The sequence below is a fragment of the Centruroides sculpturatus genome, unplaced genomic scaffold (genome assembly GCF_000671375.1).
Source record: "Centruroides sculpturatus isolate CEXI.00-Female unplaced genomic scaffold, Cexi_2.0 scaffold248, whole genome shotgun sequence".
NCBI lineage: Eukaryota > Metazoa > Arthropoda > Arachnida > Scorpiones > Buthidae > Centruroides > Centruroides sculpturatus.
Genome location: NW_019384437.1, coordinates 32,991 through 57,119, shown reverse-complemented (window position 1 = coordinate 57,119; position 24,129 = coordinate 32,991). Strand labels below are relative to the sequence as shown.

Below are 24,129 nucleotides of genomic sequence, written 5' to 3'. Positions count from 1 at the left end.
TAGGATCTCTCGTTCTGCATTTCCTTTCTGCAAAGAGAAGTATAGACATTTGTGTATATATACAAGGGTCGTTCAAAGTTAAACGAGACTTTTATTTCTACAGATCGAAAGGTATGTCCAAAACATATATAAACTACGTCAATTTTTCGAAATATTCTCCAATGTTCCCAACAGCGGGATAGGTCCCCGATACCTTTCTCGTAAATAGAATTGGTCTTACGTCGTAGCCGGTACGTTCATCATCTGTCTGGAATTTCGTTCCTCCCAGGTGTTCTTTAAGGGACCGAAACAAATGTTAATCGCTGGGAGCTAATCACCTTCGACATGAAACCGATTCAAAAGCTGCTCATATGCCTTCTTGCGTACCCATTTTTGATCACATGTCAGCTGTATCTGGTACACATCTTACGGAACAGTAAGTGCTCGTGGATGATTTTCTCAACACTATCGACACTGATGAACAATTCGTTTGCAATGTGTCTTACGGTTACTAGCCGGTTCTCCAGGATAACTTGCTCAACTCGTGTGATATTAGCGAGGTTGCGGCCGAAGTTTTCATCTTTAAGGCTGCGTACACACTAGGCGTTTTTAAACGCGCGTTTTAAAGAACCAAGAGTTCTGCATAGGCATACACACTCAAACGCGCGCTTTTGGCCAAGCGCGCGTTAAAAGCGCGTTTATAGATTTTTCTTAAAACGCGCGTTTTGAGGGCGTCAGCCCAGCGCTTTGAGATATATGTGCTGCCATGTTGTTGTACATTCGATCGCGCGCTTTCGGGTAGAGTGGACGTACGTTGGCTGAAATGGAGAACGATCATTTCGATACTGATCTATTTGTTGATGAAATCTAAAAAAGACCAACCATCGTCAAATGATTTTATAGATATTTTAAAAGAATTAAAAAACTTGGGTTCATTTTGTCTTAGTTTTGGATACAACGTCAGAAACATTCCATGCGTCAGTCTATCTCGTAATATTGGATGCACCCAAAATTCTCTTTGCCTCTGCCATCGTCTTTTATAGTGACGATGGAGGAGGGGCACACAAGCAATTACTTTCACGTCCATTTCCAAACTGAGCCAGTGCGTATGCTCCACTAAACGGTCGTCTAACGCCGAGCTAACGCGCGGTGTGTACGCTGCTAACGCGCGTTTAACGCCTAGTGTGTACACAGCCTAAAACGTGAACGTCGAACGTCGAGCGCCGCTATCTTGTAAGCGGCGCTCGACGTTCGACGTTCACGTTTTACAGATGAAAACTTCGGCCGCAACCACTCTATTCACTGGCGTTACTGCAGTTGGTCGACCATGTCCGTGTGTTTTATTTATCACCAGCTCTCATCTTTCACCAAATTGTCGGCACCATTCGTACATTCTTGCCCGCAATAGCGTTTGTTCCCTATACTGTGCAGGTTTTTTTGTTTTAATAAGCATGGACAGATGGGGGCTTGCTTTATGTACAGAGATTCTCCATAGTTTAATACGTTTTAACAAATAACGGAACACGAGTTGGGAACACCTGTGCTATAGCATTGGCTTACTTATCTATCTGTATTAATTAAAGCAGCTTTATACAATGCAAATACATCCTATATTTGACAAATGCAAGAATTTTGATATATCATATAAATGCACTAAACGGCAAATTTAGTTTTTCAATTTCCAAACGTTACTTCCGGTTTTAAAAATATATGGCGAAGAACCGGAAGTTTTCTAAATTCTTAAAAGTATTTAAATTTATATTTTCATTAAATTATTATTATTAATTTTATAAATACAAATAAACATTTTTCGAATAATAATATTAAATTGCAGAAATATTCCAAACAAATTTTTGGAGGAAGTGATTCGTAAGGCTTCCAACACGTGAAAGGTAAATGTAATTAAAATAGTATTTTTCTACTTAATTTATTTAAATAATTTGATTTTGCACGAAATATTATATTTTTACATGTATAAAATTTTGTACGGAATTAATTTTGAATATGTCAAAATATTAAAATTTTTAAATTTTATATTTTGACACGTGTCGAAAGTCAATTTGCTTTAATATTAAATCTCTGCATAAAATTAACATCGAGATTTAGTCTTAAAGTACAATGTTGATTATTGAATACGTAACTAATTTATAAAATTCACATATATAATACAAGACTTAAAATTCTTATACTCTTATGGAAAACGCTGACCGCGCAGCCCGGCTAGCTCAGTCGGTAGAGCACGAGACTCTTAATCTCGGGGTCGTGGGTTCGAGCCCCACGCTGGGCGAAATTTTTATTTTATTTTATTTTTTTCCTATCTTTCTTACTTATGTTTATTCTTAAAAGTAATATTTAAATCATAAGACTATCGCCTGGCTTTTTAGTATAAGTTCCTATAATAAAATTTAACTACGTTAAAGCAACAAACACCACCGTATATTTAAAATTTACGTAAATTTTATTTATAAGTATTGCTTATATTTTTCATTTATTAATATTTAGAGAGAAATTTTAATTTCCGAATATAGAAGTATANATGTCAAAATATTAAAATTTTTAAATTTTATATTTTGACACGTGTCGAAAGTCAATTTGCTTTAATATTAAATCTCTGCATAAAATTAACATCGAGATTTAGTCTTAAAGTACAATGTTGATTATTGAATACGTAACTAATTTATAAAATTCACATATATAATACAAGACTTAAAATTCTTATACTCTTATGGAAAACGCTGACCGCGCAGCCCGGCTAGCTCAGTCGGTAGAGCACGAGACTCTTAATCTCGGGGTCGTGGGTTCGAGCCCCACGCTGGGCGAAATTTTTATTTTATTTTATTTTTTTCCTATCTTTCTTACTTATGTTTATTCTTAAAAGTAATATTTAAATCATAAGACTATCGCCTGGCTTTTTAGTATAAGTTCCTATAATAAAATTTAACTACGTTAAAGCAACAAACACCACCGTATATTTAAAATTTACGTAAATTTTATTTATAAGTATTGCTTATATTTTTCATTTATTAATATTTAGAGAGAAATTTTAATTTTCGTAAAAATTAATTATATATTTAATATAGAATTAATTAAAATTTTATATATATATAATATAGGAAAAATTTATAAGGCGCCCTCTGTTGGCATGTAATTTCCCTAAAAGTTAGATTTGACTTCTGAATGTCAAGAACGTCCAACGAAAACAGTTTTAATTGTTTATATGTTTGACCGTATTTAAAGGACACGGAATATCAGCGTGGGAATGATTTGATTCGGATGAAAATATCGATCACGTCGATGATCATGCCCACTTCGGTGAGGTAACATTAATAATAATAATGCTTATCGGTTAATATCTGAACGAATATCTCTATGAAGTGAAATGGACACATTATGCCACGTGTTGTGACAATATTTAAACAGATGATTGATCGTTATCGATCGATCGCGATTAAATATCAAATTTTATCGTTTTTAAATCATAATTAATGACGCAAGATTTTGATTTAAAGTTTTTCTTACATCAATAATTGATTTTTGTCATATATCATTGCTTTTCCTCATACTATTTTATATAATTTTAATACAAATAGGTATTACATTACCTTATTTCTTTCATTACATACTATTGCATGCAATACTATGCAGTATTCGTGTATTGCATGCAATTATTTACAAGAAATTAATCTTTAGATTTGCCCATTAATTAATAAATATTTCACAATTAGTCAGATAATTGTGACATCTACCTTTAGACAATGATGACATGATGGTTATGTATTGTGATAGGGTTTGTATTTAAAATGATGCAACGCCTTTACACTAATTTGTAAGACATTGATGTTTTGTTGTGCAACGACGTGATGCTGCGTGGTTATAAAAGCTTCCGATGCAATTTGGAAAATCAGTCTAAAACGAGAGTGCAATAATGAAAATTGTGTTTAAATCAGTCTTTGGAGACAAAATTTTGAAATATGTAATTTCAAATATTAATGACATGTAAGTGTTTAGTATTGATTTTTTCTAATCGTAGATTAAAACAATTTGAAATATGATTCTGCATTTCAAAATTTCTGATGAAACTATTTACTATTGAGATAATTTTTATCAATTTTAATTATTTTGGATTAGTTTTTTTCAATAATAAACAAGAAAATTAGGAAATTAATACAAAACTCAAATTTTTATTTTATAAATAATCATTTAACATAATTTATTTCTGTGTAGCAATGATTTTTTAATTTAAAATATTTTTAAGAAAATAAAAAAAAGCCAGTCGGTCAATAAGGCTGTCTACAATACAATTGAATGACTAATTTTCATCTATCAAAATTGGAGATTATTAATTTTAAGCAGATCTAATTATATTAATTAGAAGAATCATTTTTTAAAATTTATTGAATACTTTTTAGAGGGTTGATAGTAAATTTACTGTATATTTTCCTCTTCATCTTTATTAAATAAGTATGATGTAAATAGTAAGTAAGATTCGTATTTAAGTATACTATTACTATAAATTTCAGTTGTAAATCAGCTGTTATCAGATTAACAGTAATAATTGTTCAGCTGGAAATGTTAGTTAAGCAAAAAAAAGTGTTTACTGGAATAACAAGGTGTCTGCACTACTTAACATCAGAGTTCTACTTACTACAGTATTTAAACTACTATTCAAAGCTTGAGACAATAAAATTGAATACAATATAATTTAACAAAAAATTATTTTCAAGATATAAAATGTGCAATAAGTTGTTAGAAAATTTAATGTCTCTATTTCCTTACTGAAAATTATTTATTACAGAGAATATTAGTAATTTTTTAAAGTTATACTATAAAAATTTTCATAATTCATTATTTTTGATTTATAATTGTTTTTGCATTATTAAATTATTTATTATACTTAATTTTTATAGATAGAGTTTAGCTCTAATTTGAAAGTTAAATCAATTGTAAATCATAGTTAATTTTTAATACTTTTGTAATAGGTTCAATGATTTGAGATTTCAAAGCTTGATATTTTTATATTAAAAATTGTTCAGAAAAGTATGGAATAAAGTTTAATATGTAGTAAATGAGTTAGATCAGCGTTTCTCAAAGTGGGCGATAACGCCCCCTTGTGGGCGCTGGAGGCTTTCAGGGGGGCAGTAGAAGGCTCAAAGAGAATTGGGGGGCGTTAAGGAAATATAGAGGGGCGAGGGCAGACAAATTCTATATATAAAAATTCGACGGAATATATATAAAATGTTGACATTTTATATATTTTTTATTTTTTATTGAAGGTCACAACTTGAATATTTCTAACACATTGACTTTTATTTTAGCTCAGCGTTTCTCAAAGTAAGCAATAACGCCCCCTTCTGGCGCGATGAATAGATCTATGATAGAGGCAGGGTATTGAACGGTGACCAAAGGCAAAATTGGGGCTGATAAGAGGAAACATTGCGTTTAATGGTTTCCAGATGATGAGAACAATGTACAGTAAGGGCACAAAGTGTGAGATTCATAGAAAAGTTTTCCTAAGAATATTTCCAATCCTTTTCTCACACAAGAGAAAATGGGTTAGGGGGCGTTGGGTATAACTTTATGGAACAAAGGGGGCGGTGGATCGAAAAAGTTTGAGAATCACTGAGTTAGATGATACCATTTTCGGATTTATTGTGAATATTGCATATGATGAGACATCTAAATAGAAAGAATAGTATAACTTATGGAATTACTTTAACATTAAACACTCAAATTCAAAAACTCAACTTAATATAGCTATATCTTTTACACTAATTGAATGTTTGAGGTCTCAGTTATTAACTTTACATTGACAAGTGAGGACTGAAAGTTCAATTCCAAAATTACAGAAAATCATATTATATATACAGAACAATATTTAAACACTGATAGTAACAAATTGAGAGAACTGGGCTCATTTTTTTATATTTTGTAATCATGAATGGCTTTCAGTTGTGTTTTATTCCATACATCATGGTAAGGTTGCCAGATCTTGGTTTTCATTGATGATTTCCAACCAGCTGAGATAAATCTCTGGTTAAAAACAGAGGGAAAGATAACAACATGGATGTAGTCACTAGAAGCTGCTTCATCATACATGCAAAGCATATTCGTTGCCCCATCATGCAAATATCAGTTATATATAGATATTTACACAACTAATTATCAACCAGTAATGAACTGGATTGTATTTAATAATCAATAACATGAATTCAGAACAAAAAAATATATATTAGGTTTTGAAATATACCACTAGATAGTACAATCTCTGCTAAAAAAACTACGGTTATAATCTGGCAACTCTACATCATTGCCAAGTGTCAAATGCAACTTCAGTAAATATAACACCTGATTAGGATAGTTTTAGAGAATGTAATTAATGCAAAACTTTACTATCCTATAAAACATACAACCAATGAGCATTTTAATTTGATAATATAAATTTTCACAGTTTAAATGTATTATTTCCTCCATATATTTTATGCCATTCTGTATTTCAATACAATTTTTTAATAATAAGTTTGCTTCATGACTTCTAAAAATTTGATTAAAGTCAAAATATGATCATATTTGAATTTAATGACAGTTTTATATTAGAAGAAATGAAAGTATCCCTTAGCCTTATTTAGCTTTAAATTTTCATATTTGTTAAATTAATGTTTACATGTATTAATTTTTGCTAGCAACAAATTGTATACAGGAATATCTTGCTTTAACATGCTTTGCTTTATAGCACTTCACTAATACAGCATTTTTTAATTATGTTTGTGTTTATTATTTTTGGCTTGTGGCATGCTCTTAGGGAGTTTTTTTTATTTATCATTTACACGTTTGCATAATTTTTTAGATCTAGTGCTAATGTACATCTAATGAATGATGGTGTACATATGTTTTTAGGTTTTATATGCACTTGCAAGTGGAAAAACAAACTCTATTTTGCTTTAATGTTAAAAGGAGGGATAGAAAATGTTCAGTGCAATTTTACTAATATGAAATGCACTTAATCCGAATCAATTTTGAACTAAATGTTCTAATTAAAAACAAAAATAAATCATAGATAATTTAAAAGCAACAATGCAATACTGGATATACAAAAAACTACTTACAAAGTCAACCAAAATCCAGCAATTAAACAGAAGGTAGATGAAAACATTTATGCAACTGTTTAATTGCTGGATTTTGGTCAACTTTGTGAATAGTTTTTTCCCATAGATTTTTTTTTAAATATGAGGAATTTATAAAAGTAATATGTAGCAAACAATTTAACATAAATATACACAGTATGCATATTTTAAATATATTTGTCATTAATCTGTTATGATTTCCTTTTTTTATATAATACCTCATTAATCTGAACAATTCTACACAATAATTAGTTTTGGATTAAGGAAAGTGCACTGCACTTTAAGATTTTTTTCTCATTGTTAGTTTCCTAATGTTTTTTTTTTCATAAATTTTTAAATTTTAAATATATAAATACTTTATATTTTGATTCCTCTCTCTCTCTCTTTCAATTTTAAATGAAAACCTTCATTCCAACTAGTTTAAAATTAAACTTAAAATTTTAAATATCTGCTTCTTTGGATAAATATACAATAAATACTTTATTAAAGCTAAACATTTTGAAGCTTTTAAATGCATTCAAATCCTACAAATTTGATTAATTTAATGATGATGAATTTGTGTGGATGTATCATAGTTGACAAGAGAAAACTAAAGCAGAATTATTATTAATTTTATTTAATTAATCACAATTGATTTATTTTTAGTTCTTTGAAACCTCATTTTATTTTTTAGTGTATTAAGCATTTTATTTAGAATCATAGCAATTATAAATACTTATTACTAAATTGGAAAATAAAATTTTGTAATTCTTGCCATTTTAGAAATGTATATTTAATTGATTTTATTATTTTTGTCACTTTAATAATAGAAATTATAGTAGTTTAGAAAAACTTATTGTAACTCTATTGTAAGAATCAATTGGTTTTATAATAGAAACTATGAAATATAATTAATTTATTAAGTGAAAAATGATTTTACGCTCATTCAAAATACAAATTTCAAGTTAGAAAAACACTTTAAAATACATTGAAATTTTTTTGTTTTATTTAAAACAGTATTTCATTACTAAAATAGATAAAAATAAGCTTTTTTTTTTTTCATTTTATATGAATTTTTAAAAGAAAATGAATGGGATTCTAAATAACATTAACATCATCCAATAGACTCAATATTTTAAAAATAATAATTTATATATTTACATAGTTATTATATATCTTTTTTTTCACTAATTTTATTTTTTAACTAGCTGCTAAGACCCACTTTACTGGGTTTTTATTTGTATGTAATATAATTTTTTTTTATATTTAAAAGACTTTTTTTCTAAGTAATCTAGAATCTAGCTGCAAGGACCCGCTACGCTGGGCGAAAAGTAACGATAGTGAAGATTAAGATAATTACATTATAGCCAATCTTACCCGTTTTCACAGAATGCAAGAATTAGGTCCCCTGTTTCCAGACTAATTAGAGAATTTTTATGTGAGTCTAAAAATATGTTCGATTTCCCACAAAAACGCAAAAAACTGCCTGTAAATCTTGCATGCCACTTTATATTAACACTTTCTTTGTTACTCAACATTTCCATTGTTAACACTTCCACTGTTGACACTTCCATTGTTACACATCTTCGAAGTCAACCACTTTCAACCCCATATCTCCCACACCCTTATAGCATAGAATGCAAGAATTAGGTCCCCTGTTTCCAGACTAATTAGAGAATTTTTATGTCCAGTCAAATGAACTATTTTCAATTTGATCAATTTTCTGGAACATTTACAATCGTTCTATAATCAAACCAATTCGAATACAAATTGAAATTCGAAAATTTTTAAAATCGAAATAGAAAATCTTCCACTTTCAGGCCCATATCTCCCACACCCTTATAGCTATAGAGACGCAACTACCATAGTGCACGAATGGAGACTTGGGGCTACTACCACGTACAAACCATTCATGTGCGATGTGTACTTTTGGATGAAAAGTGAAATATAGGACACACACGTTCATTTATATATATATATATATAGATGTGTCTTTATATATAAATAAATATTGATCTTTTACTGTTAATTGATTTTGACAGAAAACACTGGAGAAGCATACATTCTTCAATAGCTAATTGCATGATGATGATGATAATAATTATAATGATTATGATGATGATGATGATCATCATCATCATCATAATCATTATCATGATTAATTAAATTGCACTTTGCTTTTACATTAAAGTTATTTAATTACAGTCATAAACTCCATGTCTTAAGATCAGATTATATATATTGTATTAGAATCTTTAATGACTGTTTATTAGTGACATGCAAATATTCATTATCTGTATTAATTTAGATATAACATGAAAACAATAATGATAATTAACAATTTATAACTTGCATTACTAATGCATTTTATAAAATTTAATTTGTCTGTTTGGTTTATTAATTGTGTTTTAACCTTAATAAGTAGTAATAATTTTTTTTAAGAAAAAAGTGTAATTCACTTATTTCCAGTCTGAATTTTGATTATAAAAGTAAATAAATAAACTTAAGAATATTCAATAATTTTGTTAAATGATTTATTTAAAACTTATGTTTAAAAATAAACTTTTTTTTTTAAATTTAAACAGAAACTATACAGTTGAGATGTGGGTGACATAGGATTTCGTAATTGTTTTCCGAATCAGAAAGCTGTTTCTTTAAAATACTCTGATCATTTAAATTTCACTTGGTTCTTCATAACATGGCAGCAATTGTAGACCAAACTCCAACATCAGCAAAATCAGTAGTTGATCTTTTTGTACCTGATAAGAATTCTATAGAAACAGCAAAACATGAAATTACAGGTCTTGATGAAAAGGTAATGCAGAATTTTGCTTCATATTTAAGTGAAATGTAAATTTTAGAATAAGACAATATATCGTTATTATCAATTATAAATAATAAATTCTTTAAGAAACATTTAAAGTTACACGAAATCAGTAACAAAATAATAAAAATAGTTATTCATGTTAATATGAATGTAAGTATGAATAAATACATAAATAAAACATAAAATATTAAAAAGCTTGTCAATCATATCCTAATATCTATCATTGTTCACTCAAGTTATCATTAAGTTATGAATTGAAAGTGAACATTTTATTAGTTGAATGATTTGTTTTCAAATTCCAGTTTAGAGATTATTAAAGTTGTTGTAAGAAAAGACATTCAGGTTTTATTTTTATTTTTTTAAATATTGTGTATTTTTAATTATTAAGAGATCTTTATAAAGTATATTATTTGACATATAAAATAATAAAATATTGCTTCATTAATATTTGTAAAGTAATTCTAAATGTGTTATCATTTAGAATTTTTGTTGAAATAGTTTTTCCATATAAAATATCTTCATATCAATATTTCTAATAAACTTTATTATTACAGAATGTACTTGTGAGCCCTTCAGCTGAACAGTATGATGCTTTAGTTAAGAGGTTACAACAAAGAATTGAAAGTGGCCATGGAGAGGTTATATACACAATTGGAATAGGTATTGATTTTTATGAATTATATATTTCTATAACTGTTATAGAATAAATTCATTCATGTTAATTGCTTTTAAAAATGTTTTAATTTCGTTTGAATTAGAAATTGAAGTTTTTGAAAAAATTTAGTTCTTCAGATTAAAAAATTTAAATATTTTGTTTAAAGATTAAATTTTTTTTTTCCTCCTCTAAAGAATTTTAGGTTTTAATTTTAGAAAAATTGAGCAATTTGTATATTTATTCTTTATTCTATTATTTGATTTTGAATACACGAAATATTATTTCCTGTAATCAAAATCAAAAAGTAATATACTGTATACAGTATAGTAAAAAGTGTAATATAGTATATACAGGAAATAATATTTCCTGTATACAATATAATACAGTTTTTGGCAATTTTTATAAAAAGTATTTATAAAATATTAATATCAATAATGTCATTGCTGTTATGAATTCCAATTTTTAATTATCAAATATCAGGTTAGACTTGTTTCAGTGGCAAAAGTTATATTGCCATATAGAAGATAATAGTGATATTATCAAAAAAAATATGCAAATTTTTAAAGTATGGAATTTCTGGTTATATCAGGAGTCATTGCAGTTACTTCCTACCAATTAAAATAGTCACTAGCTGAATACAGTTGATCCCCCTATAAGACAGTAGATACGTTCCGTTCTTTATGAATCAATTTTGTAGGAATCACAGCCAATCACAGTCTGACATGTGAAGTTTACGGACTATGGCTGTTTGAAAGGTTTTCTTCCATAAAATTAATTGATTCTAGACTAATCCGACTCAACATTTCCAAAATACGTATAACTATGCTATAAACAAAAAATTGTAGGATTACTTACCGAGTGTGCACCATTCAACATCGTCGTTGCTCAAGCTTGTTTTCGTCACGGAACAGTGCAGCAAACTGCGGCCGCGATTTCTGATGTTATTTTTCTGCGAAAATTTCGTTGAACTTTGGAGATATCATTAATATAAATAATTTTAATCGCCATTGAATAAGAAATGTTTCTTTCACAAGAAATGTATAAAATTACAGTACTGTATTAGACTTACGGTACCTAATTTACATACTGTACAGACGATAGCTCGCCTAAACTCTCCGTAGCATGTCACTAGACGGCAGAAAGTATATATATAATTATAATAAAGTTACAATAAATTAAGTTAATATATATAATTATATATACAGTACCTAATTTATATATAATTATATGTACAGACGATACTAAACTCAATTTACCCACTTAAACTGTCCATAGCGTGGCACTGGATGGCGGAAAGTAGTTCGGCTACCCGATGGTGTTTTACGTAATTATAGGAGCTTTTTTACCGTTGTTTACGGATACCGCCACAATTTTTTTGCCGTCTTATAGGAATCGTAATTATAGGAACCTGTCTTATAGGGGGATCTACTGTATATATATACAAGAATCAGAGTTGCCAATTTTGGGGGCATTTCTCCACCCGAAACACCTGAAGTAAAAGTAATTCTGAATATCTCATTCAAAAGAAAATTGTTTTCTTAGATAGTGTGAAAGATTTTGTATAAAGCAGTTGCCAAAATATAAACAATTGAAAAGTGCAAAAACCACCAAAAAAAATCTGTATTTTCTTCTTCTTTTTCTTTGCCCGGCACTGCAGATGCTTGCAGAGAAAAACTACTGGGTCTAGAAAGCTCAAATTTTAAACTTAAGCCTTTCTCATTATCAGTGTAGTACTGGAGAAGCTTCTAGGTCAATAGGTTAAAGTTCACAGGTTTCCCATGGAACTAATTCAGTTTTACGGCGTAATTTTATGCTTATATGGATAAAATTGCATGGAAACAAATGAATTTTATCATAATGTTACTCAGAATTACAAAAGCTCAAATTTATGTGAATTAAAACTTTTCATAACAATTTTTCTAAATGGCATATTGAAAGTGTTGGTCAGTAATGCACTCAATTGACAGCATGTTGGTTGGCGGTGCCTGAAATGAATATTGAAAGTGTTCAGTTGAAAGTGCATTTGGTTGGTGACATGTTCAGTCAGCAACAGCTGAGCCCCAACTGATTTTATGTCTTGACGTAATAATACAATTATTAAACAAAAACAATTGATATCCAAACAAACATCTGAGATATTAAAAAAATTATGCCAAGTAAAAATTTATGACAATTTTGACAACAGTCAAAATTATTCTTATCTTTATCAATGAAAAACTGCTAAGAAAAATTTTGACTTGTCTAAATTGTCATAAATTTTTACTTGGCATAATTTCTTTACATCTCAGATGTTTTTGTTTGGCTTCATTAAATTGTCAGACAAGAATATTTTATCATATTTTAAGGAAATGTGAAAATTTTTTAAACTACAATACATAGAATATTAAGTACTGTACATCAAACAAAACCTTTACCATCCAGTAAATAATTTTAATGTAAAAAATACTATATATTACAATATTATATATAAATACTATATATTAGAATTATATTTTTCTTTATTAATTGATTGTGTTTTATTGAATGATAGATGAGCTACATTAATAAAACACTGATAAATATAATGCATAAAAGATATGTTAAATATAGTATCTTTTTATATATCAGTGAAGATCTAGTGAAGTTCTTTCCCAAACTCTGTCTCGTTGAGTTGGTTTCCATGTGTATCATGATTCAATGTAGTGATCCAAGTTTGATGGAAAGCACACCTCCACACTCAAATTGATAATATTTACAGTTTATTTACAGATTCTATATGCAGAAAGTACAAGTTCGAAAACATAACATATATACAGGATAACTAAGCATGGTGACTCACATACTAGATTGGTTTCTGGGAACTATTAAACTTTGAAGAGGCCTCAATCAGCTTGTGGAGTTGGCTCAACTGCATGGTCCCAGTCTCTGCACTACCCCATCTCTGAGATGCTTACCAGAGGAGAACACTCTCTCTACACTCAGCGGGCTTCCTAAAGTTCTTGAAACTACCGTGTACCAGTCTCTTGCCTTTCTCTCCTCCTCTCTTGTTTGCCCTGCAATTTAAGGTTTTTTGGACGGGGATTTCTGACCAATCACAACACTTTCTTGCCCAAACAGCTTACACTCGGGTCCGCCATCATCCGATGAGAGTGGAGCTTACATAAATGTCTGCCACTTGTTTACATTCAGTTATTTACCATATGGCAAATGGTCTAATGTCTGACTACAGGTGGGTCCAATTGACAAAGTCAGCACTTCCTTTGTTTGTCCTCTGTTTACAAGTCAACACCTTACAAGTGGTATATTGCCCGACTGCACATGGGTCCAATTGACAAGGTGCACTTCTTTTGTTCCCTCTCTGCTAAAAGGTCAATACTTTACAATATCAAATAATTAACAAATTTATTTTTTCTACTAAAGTTTGCTTTCTACATAAATCAGTTCTTGGTTTATTGAAGAATGAAAGCAATCAATAATAATTTTATTATTTAAATAGAATAAATTCAAAACAGTTTATTTTCTTTATTAATCTGTTGAAAAAAAATCACTATTTCACAAAATATTATCAAATTAAAATGTTATTCCAAAGTTGAAAAATCAATTAATTTTCTAAATGGTGTTAAGTAAAGTGATTTTAAGAAAACTTGCCTTAATTTTATGTTGCTATAGTTATAATCAAGGAGAATTAAGACCAGAATATTATAACTTTTTGAAGGATTCAGCAGTGAACTGACCCACCAGAAAATCAGGAAGTTTCTGATGGATCTTTGCTTGGTGACCTTTTCTTATTTTAATATACATTATATTTCACTTGAGAAAAATACATTAATAAACAAAGTACAAATATTGTCTACTGTATTAAATTTTTAAAAATGTTTTTAGGGACTGATTAGTGAGAGACAGACCTCAACACATCCAGGACGGACCATCCCCAAAAAATTCCTTGGATTTTTTGGACTTTAACTGCTTTGGCCACCTGGTCGATAATATATGAAGAGTGCAATGCCATAATGTTGTAAATGCCAAAAAACCAAACTTTTCAGGAGAGATAAAAAACATTTTTTCTAGTGAATGAATTCATTTTAATTTTACAATAAAATGGTAAAAAACTCACTACATTACAAATTTTCTGGAATATCATAATGATGTAAATATAAATCGTAATGTTTTAGGTGCCGAAAGTCACATGACTTGCACTCTGGCACTTTAAACATTATGGCTTCACATAAATTCAATTTCAAAATGCAGCTACTTACAGTGCCACTATTGCCACAGTATTTTTTCACAGCAGAAAATATTGTGTTTAGAATTCAATTCTTCAATAAAACAAATTTAGAGAAAAATGGCATTTACAATGTTATGGCATTGCATGCTTCATATAGTACATATACAGTTTATGAGCCTATATATAAACAATATTCCTAGTATTGGTATATATGAGCCTATACCAATTTCCAGGAATATATTAATATGTATTACTGGACCAATCCAATTCTGGAAGAATTTAATTCAAAAGGACTAGAGATTTAACTAGAGATTTAACTAGAGATTATTATATATATTGAATTTGATATATAATTTTAAGAAGTTAAATGGATGTCTCATATTAATTATGACATTTTCCATAAATGTTTGAAAAAGATGTGTATTTAATATAACTTTAATGTTTTTGGAAATTATTCATGATTCTTTTATATAATTAATATAGATTTTGAAAAATAATATAGCTTATAATTTTATAAAATATTATAGTTATCAATTTGTCAAAATTATAAAATTTAAAGTGGTATTTTAATTAAAATTTAAGAAATGATGAACTTTTGATATTACTTTTCTTGAAAGATACATATCATAATGAGATTAGATAGAAAACAAGCAATTATTTATTGTGACCTGCAGCCTGGCNTTAAAATAAATATAAAATATATGCTCTCCACCTGAAATTAGTACTGTTATGTCTTCCTCTATACATCTTACTTTTCTGTTAGCAAATGAAGTTGTGCTGGTCATCTAACTCTTTTCAGGGGAAAATTTTTGAATTAAAATAATGTGACTTTCTGGTTTGTATCAGAAGTTCATATATAGTTAATTGGGGCCTCCTTACCACTAAGCTTTTTATATCTGGTTTTGATTTTCAAGCGTCTGACTCTGTTTTTGAGATTAAGGAAGGACAGACAAACGGGCGGACAGACGGACAACAGTGGGAATTTATAGGTCTACAATTTTTTCAAATTGCAGCTCAATGGTGAATCAAATATTATTTAAACAATTTTATTCCAAAAATCTTTAATATTTTTTTATATTGTTGAGTAAAAACATGAGTTTCAATATTATGTTAATCTAATAAAAGTTTATTGTATAATAATATAAAAAATAGTTTTAATGAATTTAATTCATTAAACTATTTCTGTATTATAAAATATTATGGGTTAGCTATAAAGTAAATATCTGTAATAATTTTTAGGAACAGATAGTGGAAATGATGGACTTACTGAAGAAGAACTGGAAGCCTCTGTGGCCACATTAAAAAGCATGGCAAGTTCACTGGAAGCAGATTGTGCAGTCTTGAGAAAACATAAAGTTGGAATGAATTATGTTTCTGAATATCTAGTGAGAAAAAAGGCTGCAGATAATGATTTTGTTGAAGTGAGGTAATAATTATATATTTGTTATATGTTTTAAAATGAATACACAATATTTACATGAATCATTCTTATATCAGATAGTTTAGTTTCAAATCTAACTTTCTTTATTGAAAAATTTCAAAAATAGCTTATTATTATCTGATACTATGTAGTTTTGGATAGTTAAATGTAAATACTGATGTATAAAATCGACTTACTTAAACCAAATAACCGGAGCGTTTATGTTCTATTATTGCGAATGCAATAATAGAACATAAACGCTCCAGTTATTTGGTTTAAGTAAGTCGATTTTATATTCAACCCAGTGTGTTAGGAAATTAAGTAAATACTGATGACTTTAAAATTGCAAAATCTATTTGTTTTTACAAGTAGATTTTGCAATTTATTATTCATTAGTGAATAAATGAAAAAAGTGAAATTACTTTTTATGCACATTTGCTATTTAGTTCGTTTTAGGATGAATACATCATATTATGTAGATTCAAATAGAGAAGTAAATCATATGATTTTCATTATGGCATAATTTAAGAAAATCTTGAATAATTAAAATAGTATGAATTTTTATAAATAAGAATGAGAAAAAGTTCTTATTAAAAGATTTCTTTTATCATCATTTACTTTTCTGTGAATTTGGATCTTGGTGCTGATTCACCAAACAGATGACAATGAAAGTACTGAAGGTCACAATTTTTGGCAAAGTGAACACTTTTGTTGTTTTTTTTTTTTTACAGATCTCAAGTTATTCTTTGATTACATCTGAGATCAAGTTATTCCAGGTTAAAATTTTTGAAAATGGTTAAAACTGTAACTAACTGTCCACAAAAAACCTTTATTGGTGTTGTGTTCATTACAATATGCACTAATGTTTTTGACCTCCACCAAGGTCTTCTTCAGATGCTGACTAAGCGTTGTCTCCCCTTGATCGTTAGAATGATGTCGTCCGAGATGTAAATGTTGCGTGTATCATGTTTCACCCCTCCGATTGTCCCCGTTTGAATTCCTCGAACAGGTATCTCCACGCCTGCGCTATCGTCTCTCTGTCTTTAGAGTTTATACAGATGCCCCCAATGTTGGCTTTAAAGATCTCCCAGGCCTCCAGGTGATGGATGTGATCAATTTGAATTGCCTGTCTGGTTAATTTGGTGTTCGGAAAGTCCGCCTGAATTTCAGGGTCGCTAACGTACGCCGTTAAGGCGGTGGTGTGCCTGTTATTTTTAATGTCCGATTGATGCTTGCGTAACTGTTTTTGTGTTCAGTGGACGGTAGAACCGATATAAACTAAGTTTCTTTGGAATCTATCATTCCTGATGGGAATGGAGTAAACCCTTGGGGCTCTGTTGAGATCTATCACGTCTTTAGCATTGCGCAGCAGGTCGTAAATAGTGCCGGTCCTCCTGTATGCGATATTTGTGTGCCAACTGTCTTCCCCCATGCAGCCGTGCTACCCCTCTGACTACGCCGGACAGCAGACAACAGCAGCCTGTTAAGAATGATAAGTGCGTGGTCATCCAGTTCAACCAACATTTGGACCCTCTATACAGGGAGATTGCTTGCCATAATCACACAAAGATCGCTTACAGGAGGACCGGCACTATTTATGACCTGTGATGGAGATACCTGTTTGAGGAATTCAAACGGGGACAATCGGAGGGGTGAAACGTGATACACCAATATTTACATCTTGGACGACATTGTTCTAAGGGTCAAGGGGAGACAACGCTTAGTCAGCATCTGAAGAAGACCTTGGTGGAGGTCGAAAACATTAGTGCATATTGTAACGAACACAACACCGATAAAGATTTTTTGTGGACAGTTATTACTCAACACAGTATTACAGTTGGAAGACGTTTGTGTTAAAACTGTAACTGCTTATTGCAGTGAGATATGTTAAGGCAAAACCTTGCAGCATTATTGTTCTTATATTATATTTATATTACCTAATATGCTATGTCAGGCCTGAATGGTTGGCCTGAGTGAACCTCAACATGAAGATTTTAATGACACTGCTTCATGAAAGATGAGTGTTGTATCTGTTTGTAATGGAGAGTGACAAATGCTCATATACAATTAACTGATTTTTATTGTTCAAAAGTAACAGAATTTATAGATCATTATAAGATCACTTTCTAAATTATAAGAGAGAGAGAGTGTGTCACTCTTGTCTCTCCTGAAGGGTTACATGTATTCTTAAACTTGGTTATTGGACAGTATGACCTTGATCTCATCACCCTGGCACTCTGTAGTGACAGCACTGAGTCAAAGGAACTGGAGCCAATAATAAAGTATCTAAAATTTACAGAATAGCATAGATAAAGTTTATGATGGTGGATTATATATCCATTTTTATACTTAGCATTTGACTGATTTTGAGCATTGTCAATGGAAACTGTCAATAATCAATTTATTTATAGCCATATTTAAATTATTGTTATCTATAAATTGTAAATAGAGGCTTTTAAATCCAAAAGTTTGGTACCCTGTTAAAGCTTAATGATAGATTGGTATGATTGTTCATTAGTTGGGCTTTTGGAATTTACATGGAATGACACATAATAGAGATCCCAGGAAAAAATCTATCATATCTAGTGGAAGTCTTCTATCTTCTTGATGAGATTATATGTGATATATGGATAGTGTCCGTTTTAATTCAGCAAATCTTTGCTTGATCTTTTCTATAAATCCTGTACTAAAACAGGTAATACCATTTCAGTAGTTATAACCTTATATTTCATCAGCTATATTCTTATTTATGTGGACAACCTGACATTCCTAAGCCAAAGAATGGAATAATATATTATAGTTTGGTATCTTAGATGTCCTACATCTATGAAAATAGATACAAAATGTTCAAGGTGCCAAATCTTAACTGTCTGTGACTGTCCTTTTCAGTATAACAGTAATAAAATGTTAAGATTAAATCAATGATTTTGTTAGTTGATAATATTCTACATATGAATTTTCTTAGCAATTTTTTAAAAATACATTACATTAAACATAATTGATTTTACCAATTTTTTTCTAGTATTAACAAAGAATATTGTAATTAATCAGGAAAGTTTTTAAGTAATTTCTAATTCAAATATTAAAAAATAATAATAATAATAAAGCATATTTTATTTTTTATATGTAATTTGAAATTAATTAAAATATATTCTTAAATATATAATTTATTTTTAGAGTTGCTGTGGTTGGAAATGTCGATGCAGGAAAAAGTACATTACTGGGTGTCCTGACTCATGGAGAATTAGATAATGGGAGAGGGTTTGCAAGACAAAAATTGTTTAGGCACAAACATGAAATGGAATCTGGAAGAACATCCAGTGTTGGCAATGATATTCTAGGGTTTGATAGTTGTGGAAATGTTGTAAATAAACCTGACAGTCATGGTGGGCAGATGGACTGGGTTAAAATATGCGAAACATCTGCAAAGGTATAATTTATTTGCATTAAAAGAATATATAATATATTAAACAAGTTAATATAAATTATTATGGCGATCTTATAAATCAAAGTTAGAATAACAAAATGTTATGTAAATTATGTAATTTTTCATAAGTATAAAACCGTATGTTATTGAATTTATTTCAGTTAAGTAAATTAAGCAAAGAAAAAAATTTTAAATAATGAAACCATATGCAAAAACAATAATAAATATGGAAAATATTTTCAGGTTATAACATTCATTGATTTAGCTGGTCATGAACGCTACTTAAAAACTACCATCTTTGGTATGACAGGGCATGTTCCGGATTTCACAATGCTTATGGTAAGAATATTACAAATTGTGTATTTAATATGTTATTGGGCTTTTCTTCAATGTCTTTAAAGTTTTTAAAATAATTTAAATTGTTTAGATAGACATTTTTTCAAATAAATTGCATTTATGTAATAAATAAATTTATTTTTTTTTAATGTAGAAATTTTGAACAGATGCTACAGATTATGTTTTTCCTCTTTACATTATTAATTATTTAAGAGAGCAATGCAAGCTATCCTGAATATGTATCCTACTCCATGCGCTCCATGGTTAACCAAATTTAATATATTTAACTTGAATATAATTTAATAAACTTTGTTTTATTTAAATATAGTATTTATTCAGAAGTTACAAAATATTAAAAAGTATCAGAATGATCCAGGAATAATCGATATTTATTTGTATTTATTAATTAATTAGTAGTAATGTAAGTGAAATAATGAAAATGTCAAATATTAAAGTTACATAATATCTGAATGATAATGGATACTGTCAAATATATTAGTTATTACAGTAATTATAGTTTACAGATATTTTTTAACTTAATGAAATATTTAATGATTAAACACACATACCTATAATACATTATTAAAAACATATACTATTCATTGTAAATTTGTAATAATTTAACATTATAGAAATATTTAAAAGACATTTGAAATAGAATCAGAATACATCTTGTGATGAAATGAATTTGAGATAGGCATAAAACTTGTGAAAACTATTTACAGTTTTATAATTATATTAGTTTGGTGAATTATCATTTCTAATTTTACTAAAATAAAATTTTTTTTCACAGATTGGTGCAAATGCAGGCGTAGTTGGAATGACTAAAGAACATTTAGGATTAGCTCTTGCCTTGAATGTTCCAGTATTTGTTGTTGTAACAAAAATTGACATGTGTCCTCCAAATGTACTACAAGATACAATGAAATTACTTGTTCGCATTTTGAAGTCACCAGGATGTCGAAAAATACCTGTAATTGTCCATTCAGAAGATGATGTTATAGTGTCTGCTACAAATTTTGTTTCTGAAAGGTATATAACAGGAAATAAGTTTAAAAATTGATAACGTGGTTTTAATTTATAAAAATGACAATTTTAGATTATGTCCCATATTTCAAGTTTCAAATGTTACTGGAAAAAATCTAGATCTCTTAAAAATGTTTCTTAATCTTTTATCTACTCGAATGCCTAATTCTGATTCAGATCCTGCTGAATTTCAAATAGATGATACTTATTCTGTTCCTGTAAGTGTATTATTTTACTTTATTTTTTATTTTTCACTTTAAATATTATAATTATGTTTTTATTAAAGGGTGTAGGTACAGTTGTTTCTGGTACAACTCTGAAAGGAGTCATTAGACTTAATGACATCTTACTATTGGGTCCAGATCCTCTGGGTCATTTTCAACCTGTTGCAATCAAATCTATTCATCGTAAAAGGATGCCCGTTCGTGAAGTGCATAGTGGGCAGACTGCCTCATTTGCATTGAAAAAGGTATTCAATTTACATTCAAAAATGTATTCAAATATTGTTGATATAAAATATGATTTTATTGAATTATTTTTTAATCCATTAGATCAGAAGATCAGATATTCGTAAAGGTATGGTCATGGTGTCTTCTGCTTTAAATCCTGAAGCTTGTTGGGAATTTGAAGGTGAAATACTCGTTTTGCATCATCCAACAACAATCAGTCCACGCTACCAAGCAATGGGTTTGTTAAAAAAAAAAGTATTTCTTTTAATTTGAAATTAATATGCTAAAAGAAGAATTCTTTTTCAGTCCATTGTGGAAGTATAAGACAGACAGCCTCCATTCTCAAAATGTCCAAAGAATGTTTGAGAACAGGAGATAAAGCCATTGTACATTTTCGCTTCATAAAAAATCCCGAATATTTGCGTGCAGGGATGAGAATGGTATTTCGCGAAGGAAGAACGAAAGCCGTGGGCAACGTCGTGCATCTCATTCCCAACAGTACGGCCACATCTCAATTGGCAAGATCGAAACCGAATAAAATGAGACCAGCCAATTCGGTCAGTCCACCCGGCTCCGATTCTCCTACCTTCGAGAGAAAAGAGAACGAACCACAAAAGTCCAATAAAAGGAATAGAGGAAGACATCGAACAAACCGAACGACAGCACCACCAGTGTGATTGTGATATCTTAGTAAATGCATATCTGTTTTAAAAGGTTAATAAATCACAAAATGTTTTCGTCCTGATTTGAATGATTTTTAAATGTCTTTAATTTATAAAATATTTTAAACTTTTGGTATTTCTCTGTAAATATATTATGGGGTCATTTTAATTTTTGCCAAGTCACAAAATAAAATGATTCCATAATATACTTTGATCATTAACATAAAAATTATATTTTAAAATATATTAATAAATGTTAATATACTAATGAAGATTGTTTGAACATGGATAGATTTAAAGATGTCAAGTCTAAAACTATTTGATGAGTGAAAAAACAAAGCACACTGGTGAATATAAATATTCTAAGGTGCTCCACAAAAGTATAGAACCGCTCAAAAAATTGGTCTTGAGTTCAGAACATGCACTAATAGATAGAAATAGATTTTTTATGCATAATTCAGCACTTATAAAAACGTAATTTTAGGAAACTTGATCTTCTAATTCGTGGCTGACTGCGGAATAGCAATGAAGTCAATTTACATACTGTCACATAAGTATAGAACCGCCATCTTTCTCGCGAGTTTCAAGCGTAAAAGTTTTTCTTTTCATCGTGCCTCGTGGTATTCATTTTAACAGATTGAGAAAGGACAAATTGTAGCTTTATGTCATCGGGCAGTTTGTCAAATCCTGCAAATTATGGACCAAAGCTTAGAAGTGGACGTCCTTCGAAGCTTACCCCGCGACACCTCAGACGAATTGTTAATGCAGTCTCTAATTCATCCGCATCCACGTGTCAAATTCGGGACGATTTGGGTATTCAAGTACATCACGAAACTTCGAAGGGTTTAACACAACAACATTGTTCGGTCTAGAAGAGAATCTGAGCACAAAGTTGCCCGACTCGATTTTGCTAGGAAAAATATGGCTACTCAATGGAATAAGGTAAGTTTTTTTTTTGTTTCATTTAGATCTATGCGCTAGCATAGGAAATAACCTTTTTGTCGTGTAATCTTTACGGACGAGAAAAAAAAATTTAATTTGTATGGACCGGATGGCTTAGCGTTTTACTGGTTTTATTTACGAAAAGAACCCAAGTAATTGGAATAAATTTCGGGGGTGGGAGTGTTATGGTTTGGAGTGCTTTTTCTGCATTGGGAAAATTGGATCTCCTTTGAGGCATCGATCATAAAAACCTTGATAGAATGCCAAAGCGCATTTTCGATGTTATTAGTACAGGAGATCCTCAAATAAATTACTATATTAAACTATTTTGTAGTATTTAATGCTTTTTGCATTCATTTATTAGTCGATTCTATACTTTTGAGTGCAATATAGCAAACTATGAATTTCGGCAAATTATGTTTTCATAAATCCTGAATAATATAAGAAAGATAGCTATGTCATATGTGTAATTTCTATCCTTTGTATAGTAAATTTGCAGCGGTTCTATACTTTTGTGGATCACCGTAGTGGTGAACACATTTTTCTTAAAAATTGAATTTTATACAATTGTAAATTCTTTACCATGAAATGATGTGGTTAATTAATTGCGCTGAACTTAATTTTCTTCGAAGTTACTAAATTTTTATTAGATGCAATATGAATTTATATGTAATTGCATCTGTTTTATCCGAAAGAAAAGCAATTAAATGTGAGAATACTGAAGACATTTCAATGAAAATGTGCTTATTTTGACTTATCTTTGAGTGTTAAATCTTTATCAAAACAATTTCTATATTTAAGAAAAGAGATTCAAAATAACAGTTTAATTTATTAAAATATAAAAGGAAATTGACTATATATAAATGAAATATTTTATCGGTGATTAATAGCCCAATAAAGAACCCAGATGATCGTTTGATATTATATAGACTTAACTAAAACAAGCCCTATATAGCATTAAGAATTGTATAATGTACAAAGTATTCAGATCTTCTAAATGTTGTACATTTATTTTATCAATTTTCCATGGTAAAATAGTTTTTTCAAAATATTATTTGAAAATGATTGACGTATTGGAATGTTATAGAACATTTAAAAAAAA

The 24,129-nt window shown here is 29.5% G+C and overlaps 1 protein-coding gene and 2 non-coding genes across 5 annotated transcripts; all 3 read left to right on the top strand.

The window, feature by feature from the left end:
• The first annotated feature begins 1,825 nt into the window (after nucleotides 1-1,825).
• LOC111619970 (GTP-binding protein 1-like) lies at nucleotides 1,826-22,168 on the top strand. 3 transcript variants are annotated; one of them, XM_023361800.1, is made up of 11 exons: nucleotides 1,826-1,871; nucleotides 9,665-9,894; nucleotides 10,461-10,566; nucleotides 16,005-16,191; nucleotides 19,363-19,615; nucleotides 19,856-19,951; nucleotides 20,742-20,980; nucleotides 21,048-21,192; nucleotides 21,261-21,443; nucleotides 21,526-21,661; nucleotides 21,730-22,100. In XM_023361800.1, exons 2-11 carry the CDS (start codon nucleotides 9,778-9,780, stop codon nucleotides 22,098-22,100), a joined length of 1,833 nt encoding a protein of 610 aa, XP_023217568.1. In that variant the 5' UTR covers nucleotides 1,826-1,871; nucleotides 9,665-9,777. The 3 variants fall into 3 exon arrangements, with proteins under 3 accessions (XP_023217568.1, XP_023217569.1, XP_023217567.1); XM_023361801.1 differs by lacking the exon at nucleotides 1,826-1,871 and adding an exon at nucleotides 3,114-3,291 and having other exon boundaries at nucleotides 21,730-22,168; XM_023361799.1 differs by lacking the exon at nucleotides 1,826-1,871 and adding an exon at nucleotides 3,114-3,296.
• Nucleotides 2,194-2,266, top strand: Trnak-cuu. Its single transcript has one exon. It is a non-coding gene; the product is annotated as a tRNA-Lys (tRNA).
• On the top strand, nucleotides 2,726-2,798 carry Trnak-cuu. The gene has a single exon. It is a non-coding gene; the product is annotated as a tRNA-Lys (tRNA).
• Nucleotides 22,169-24,129: the final 1,961 nt, after the last annotated feature.

Excerpts from the sequence above, each read along its gene's own strand:
- LOC111619970 (XM_023361801.1), top strand. The coding sequence starts at position 9,778 with ATGGCAGCAATTGTAGACCAAACTCCAACATCAGCAAAATCAGTAGTT. Across the intron at positions 19,616-19,855 it reads TATGCGAAACATCTGCAAAG|GTTATAACATTCATTGATTT; the intron begins GTATAATTTATT and ends AAATATTTTCAG. Across the intron at positions 21,193-21,260 it reads ATGATACTTATTCTGTTCCT|GGTGTAGGTACAGTTGTTTC; the intron begins GTAAGTGTATTA and ends TTTTTATTAAAG.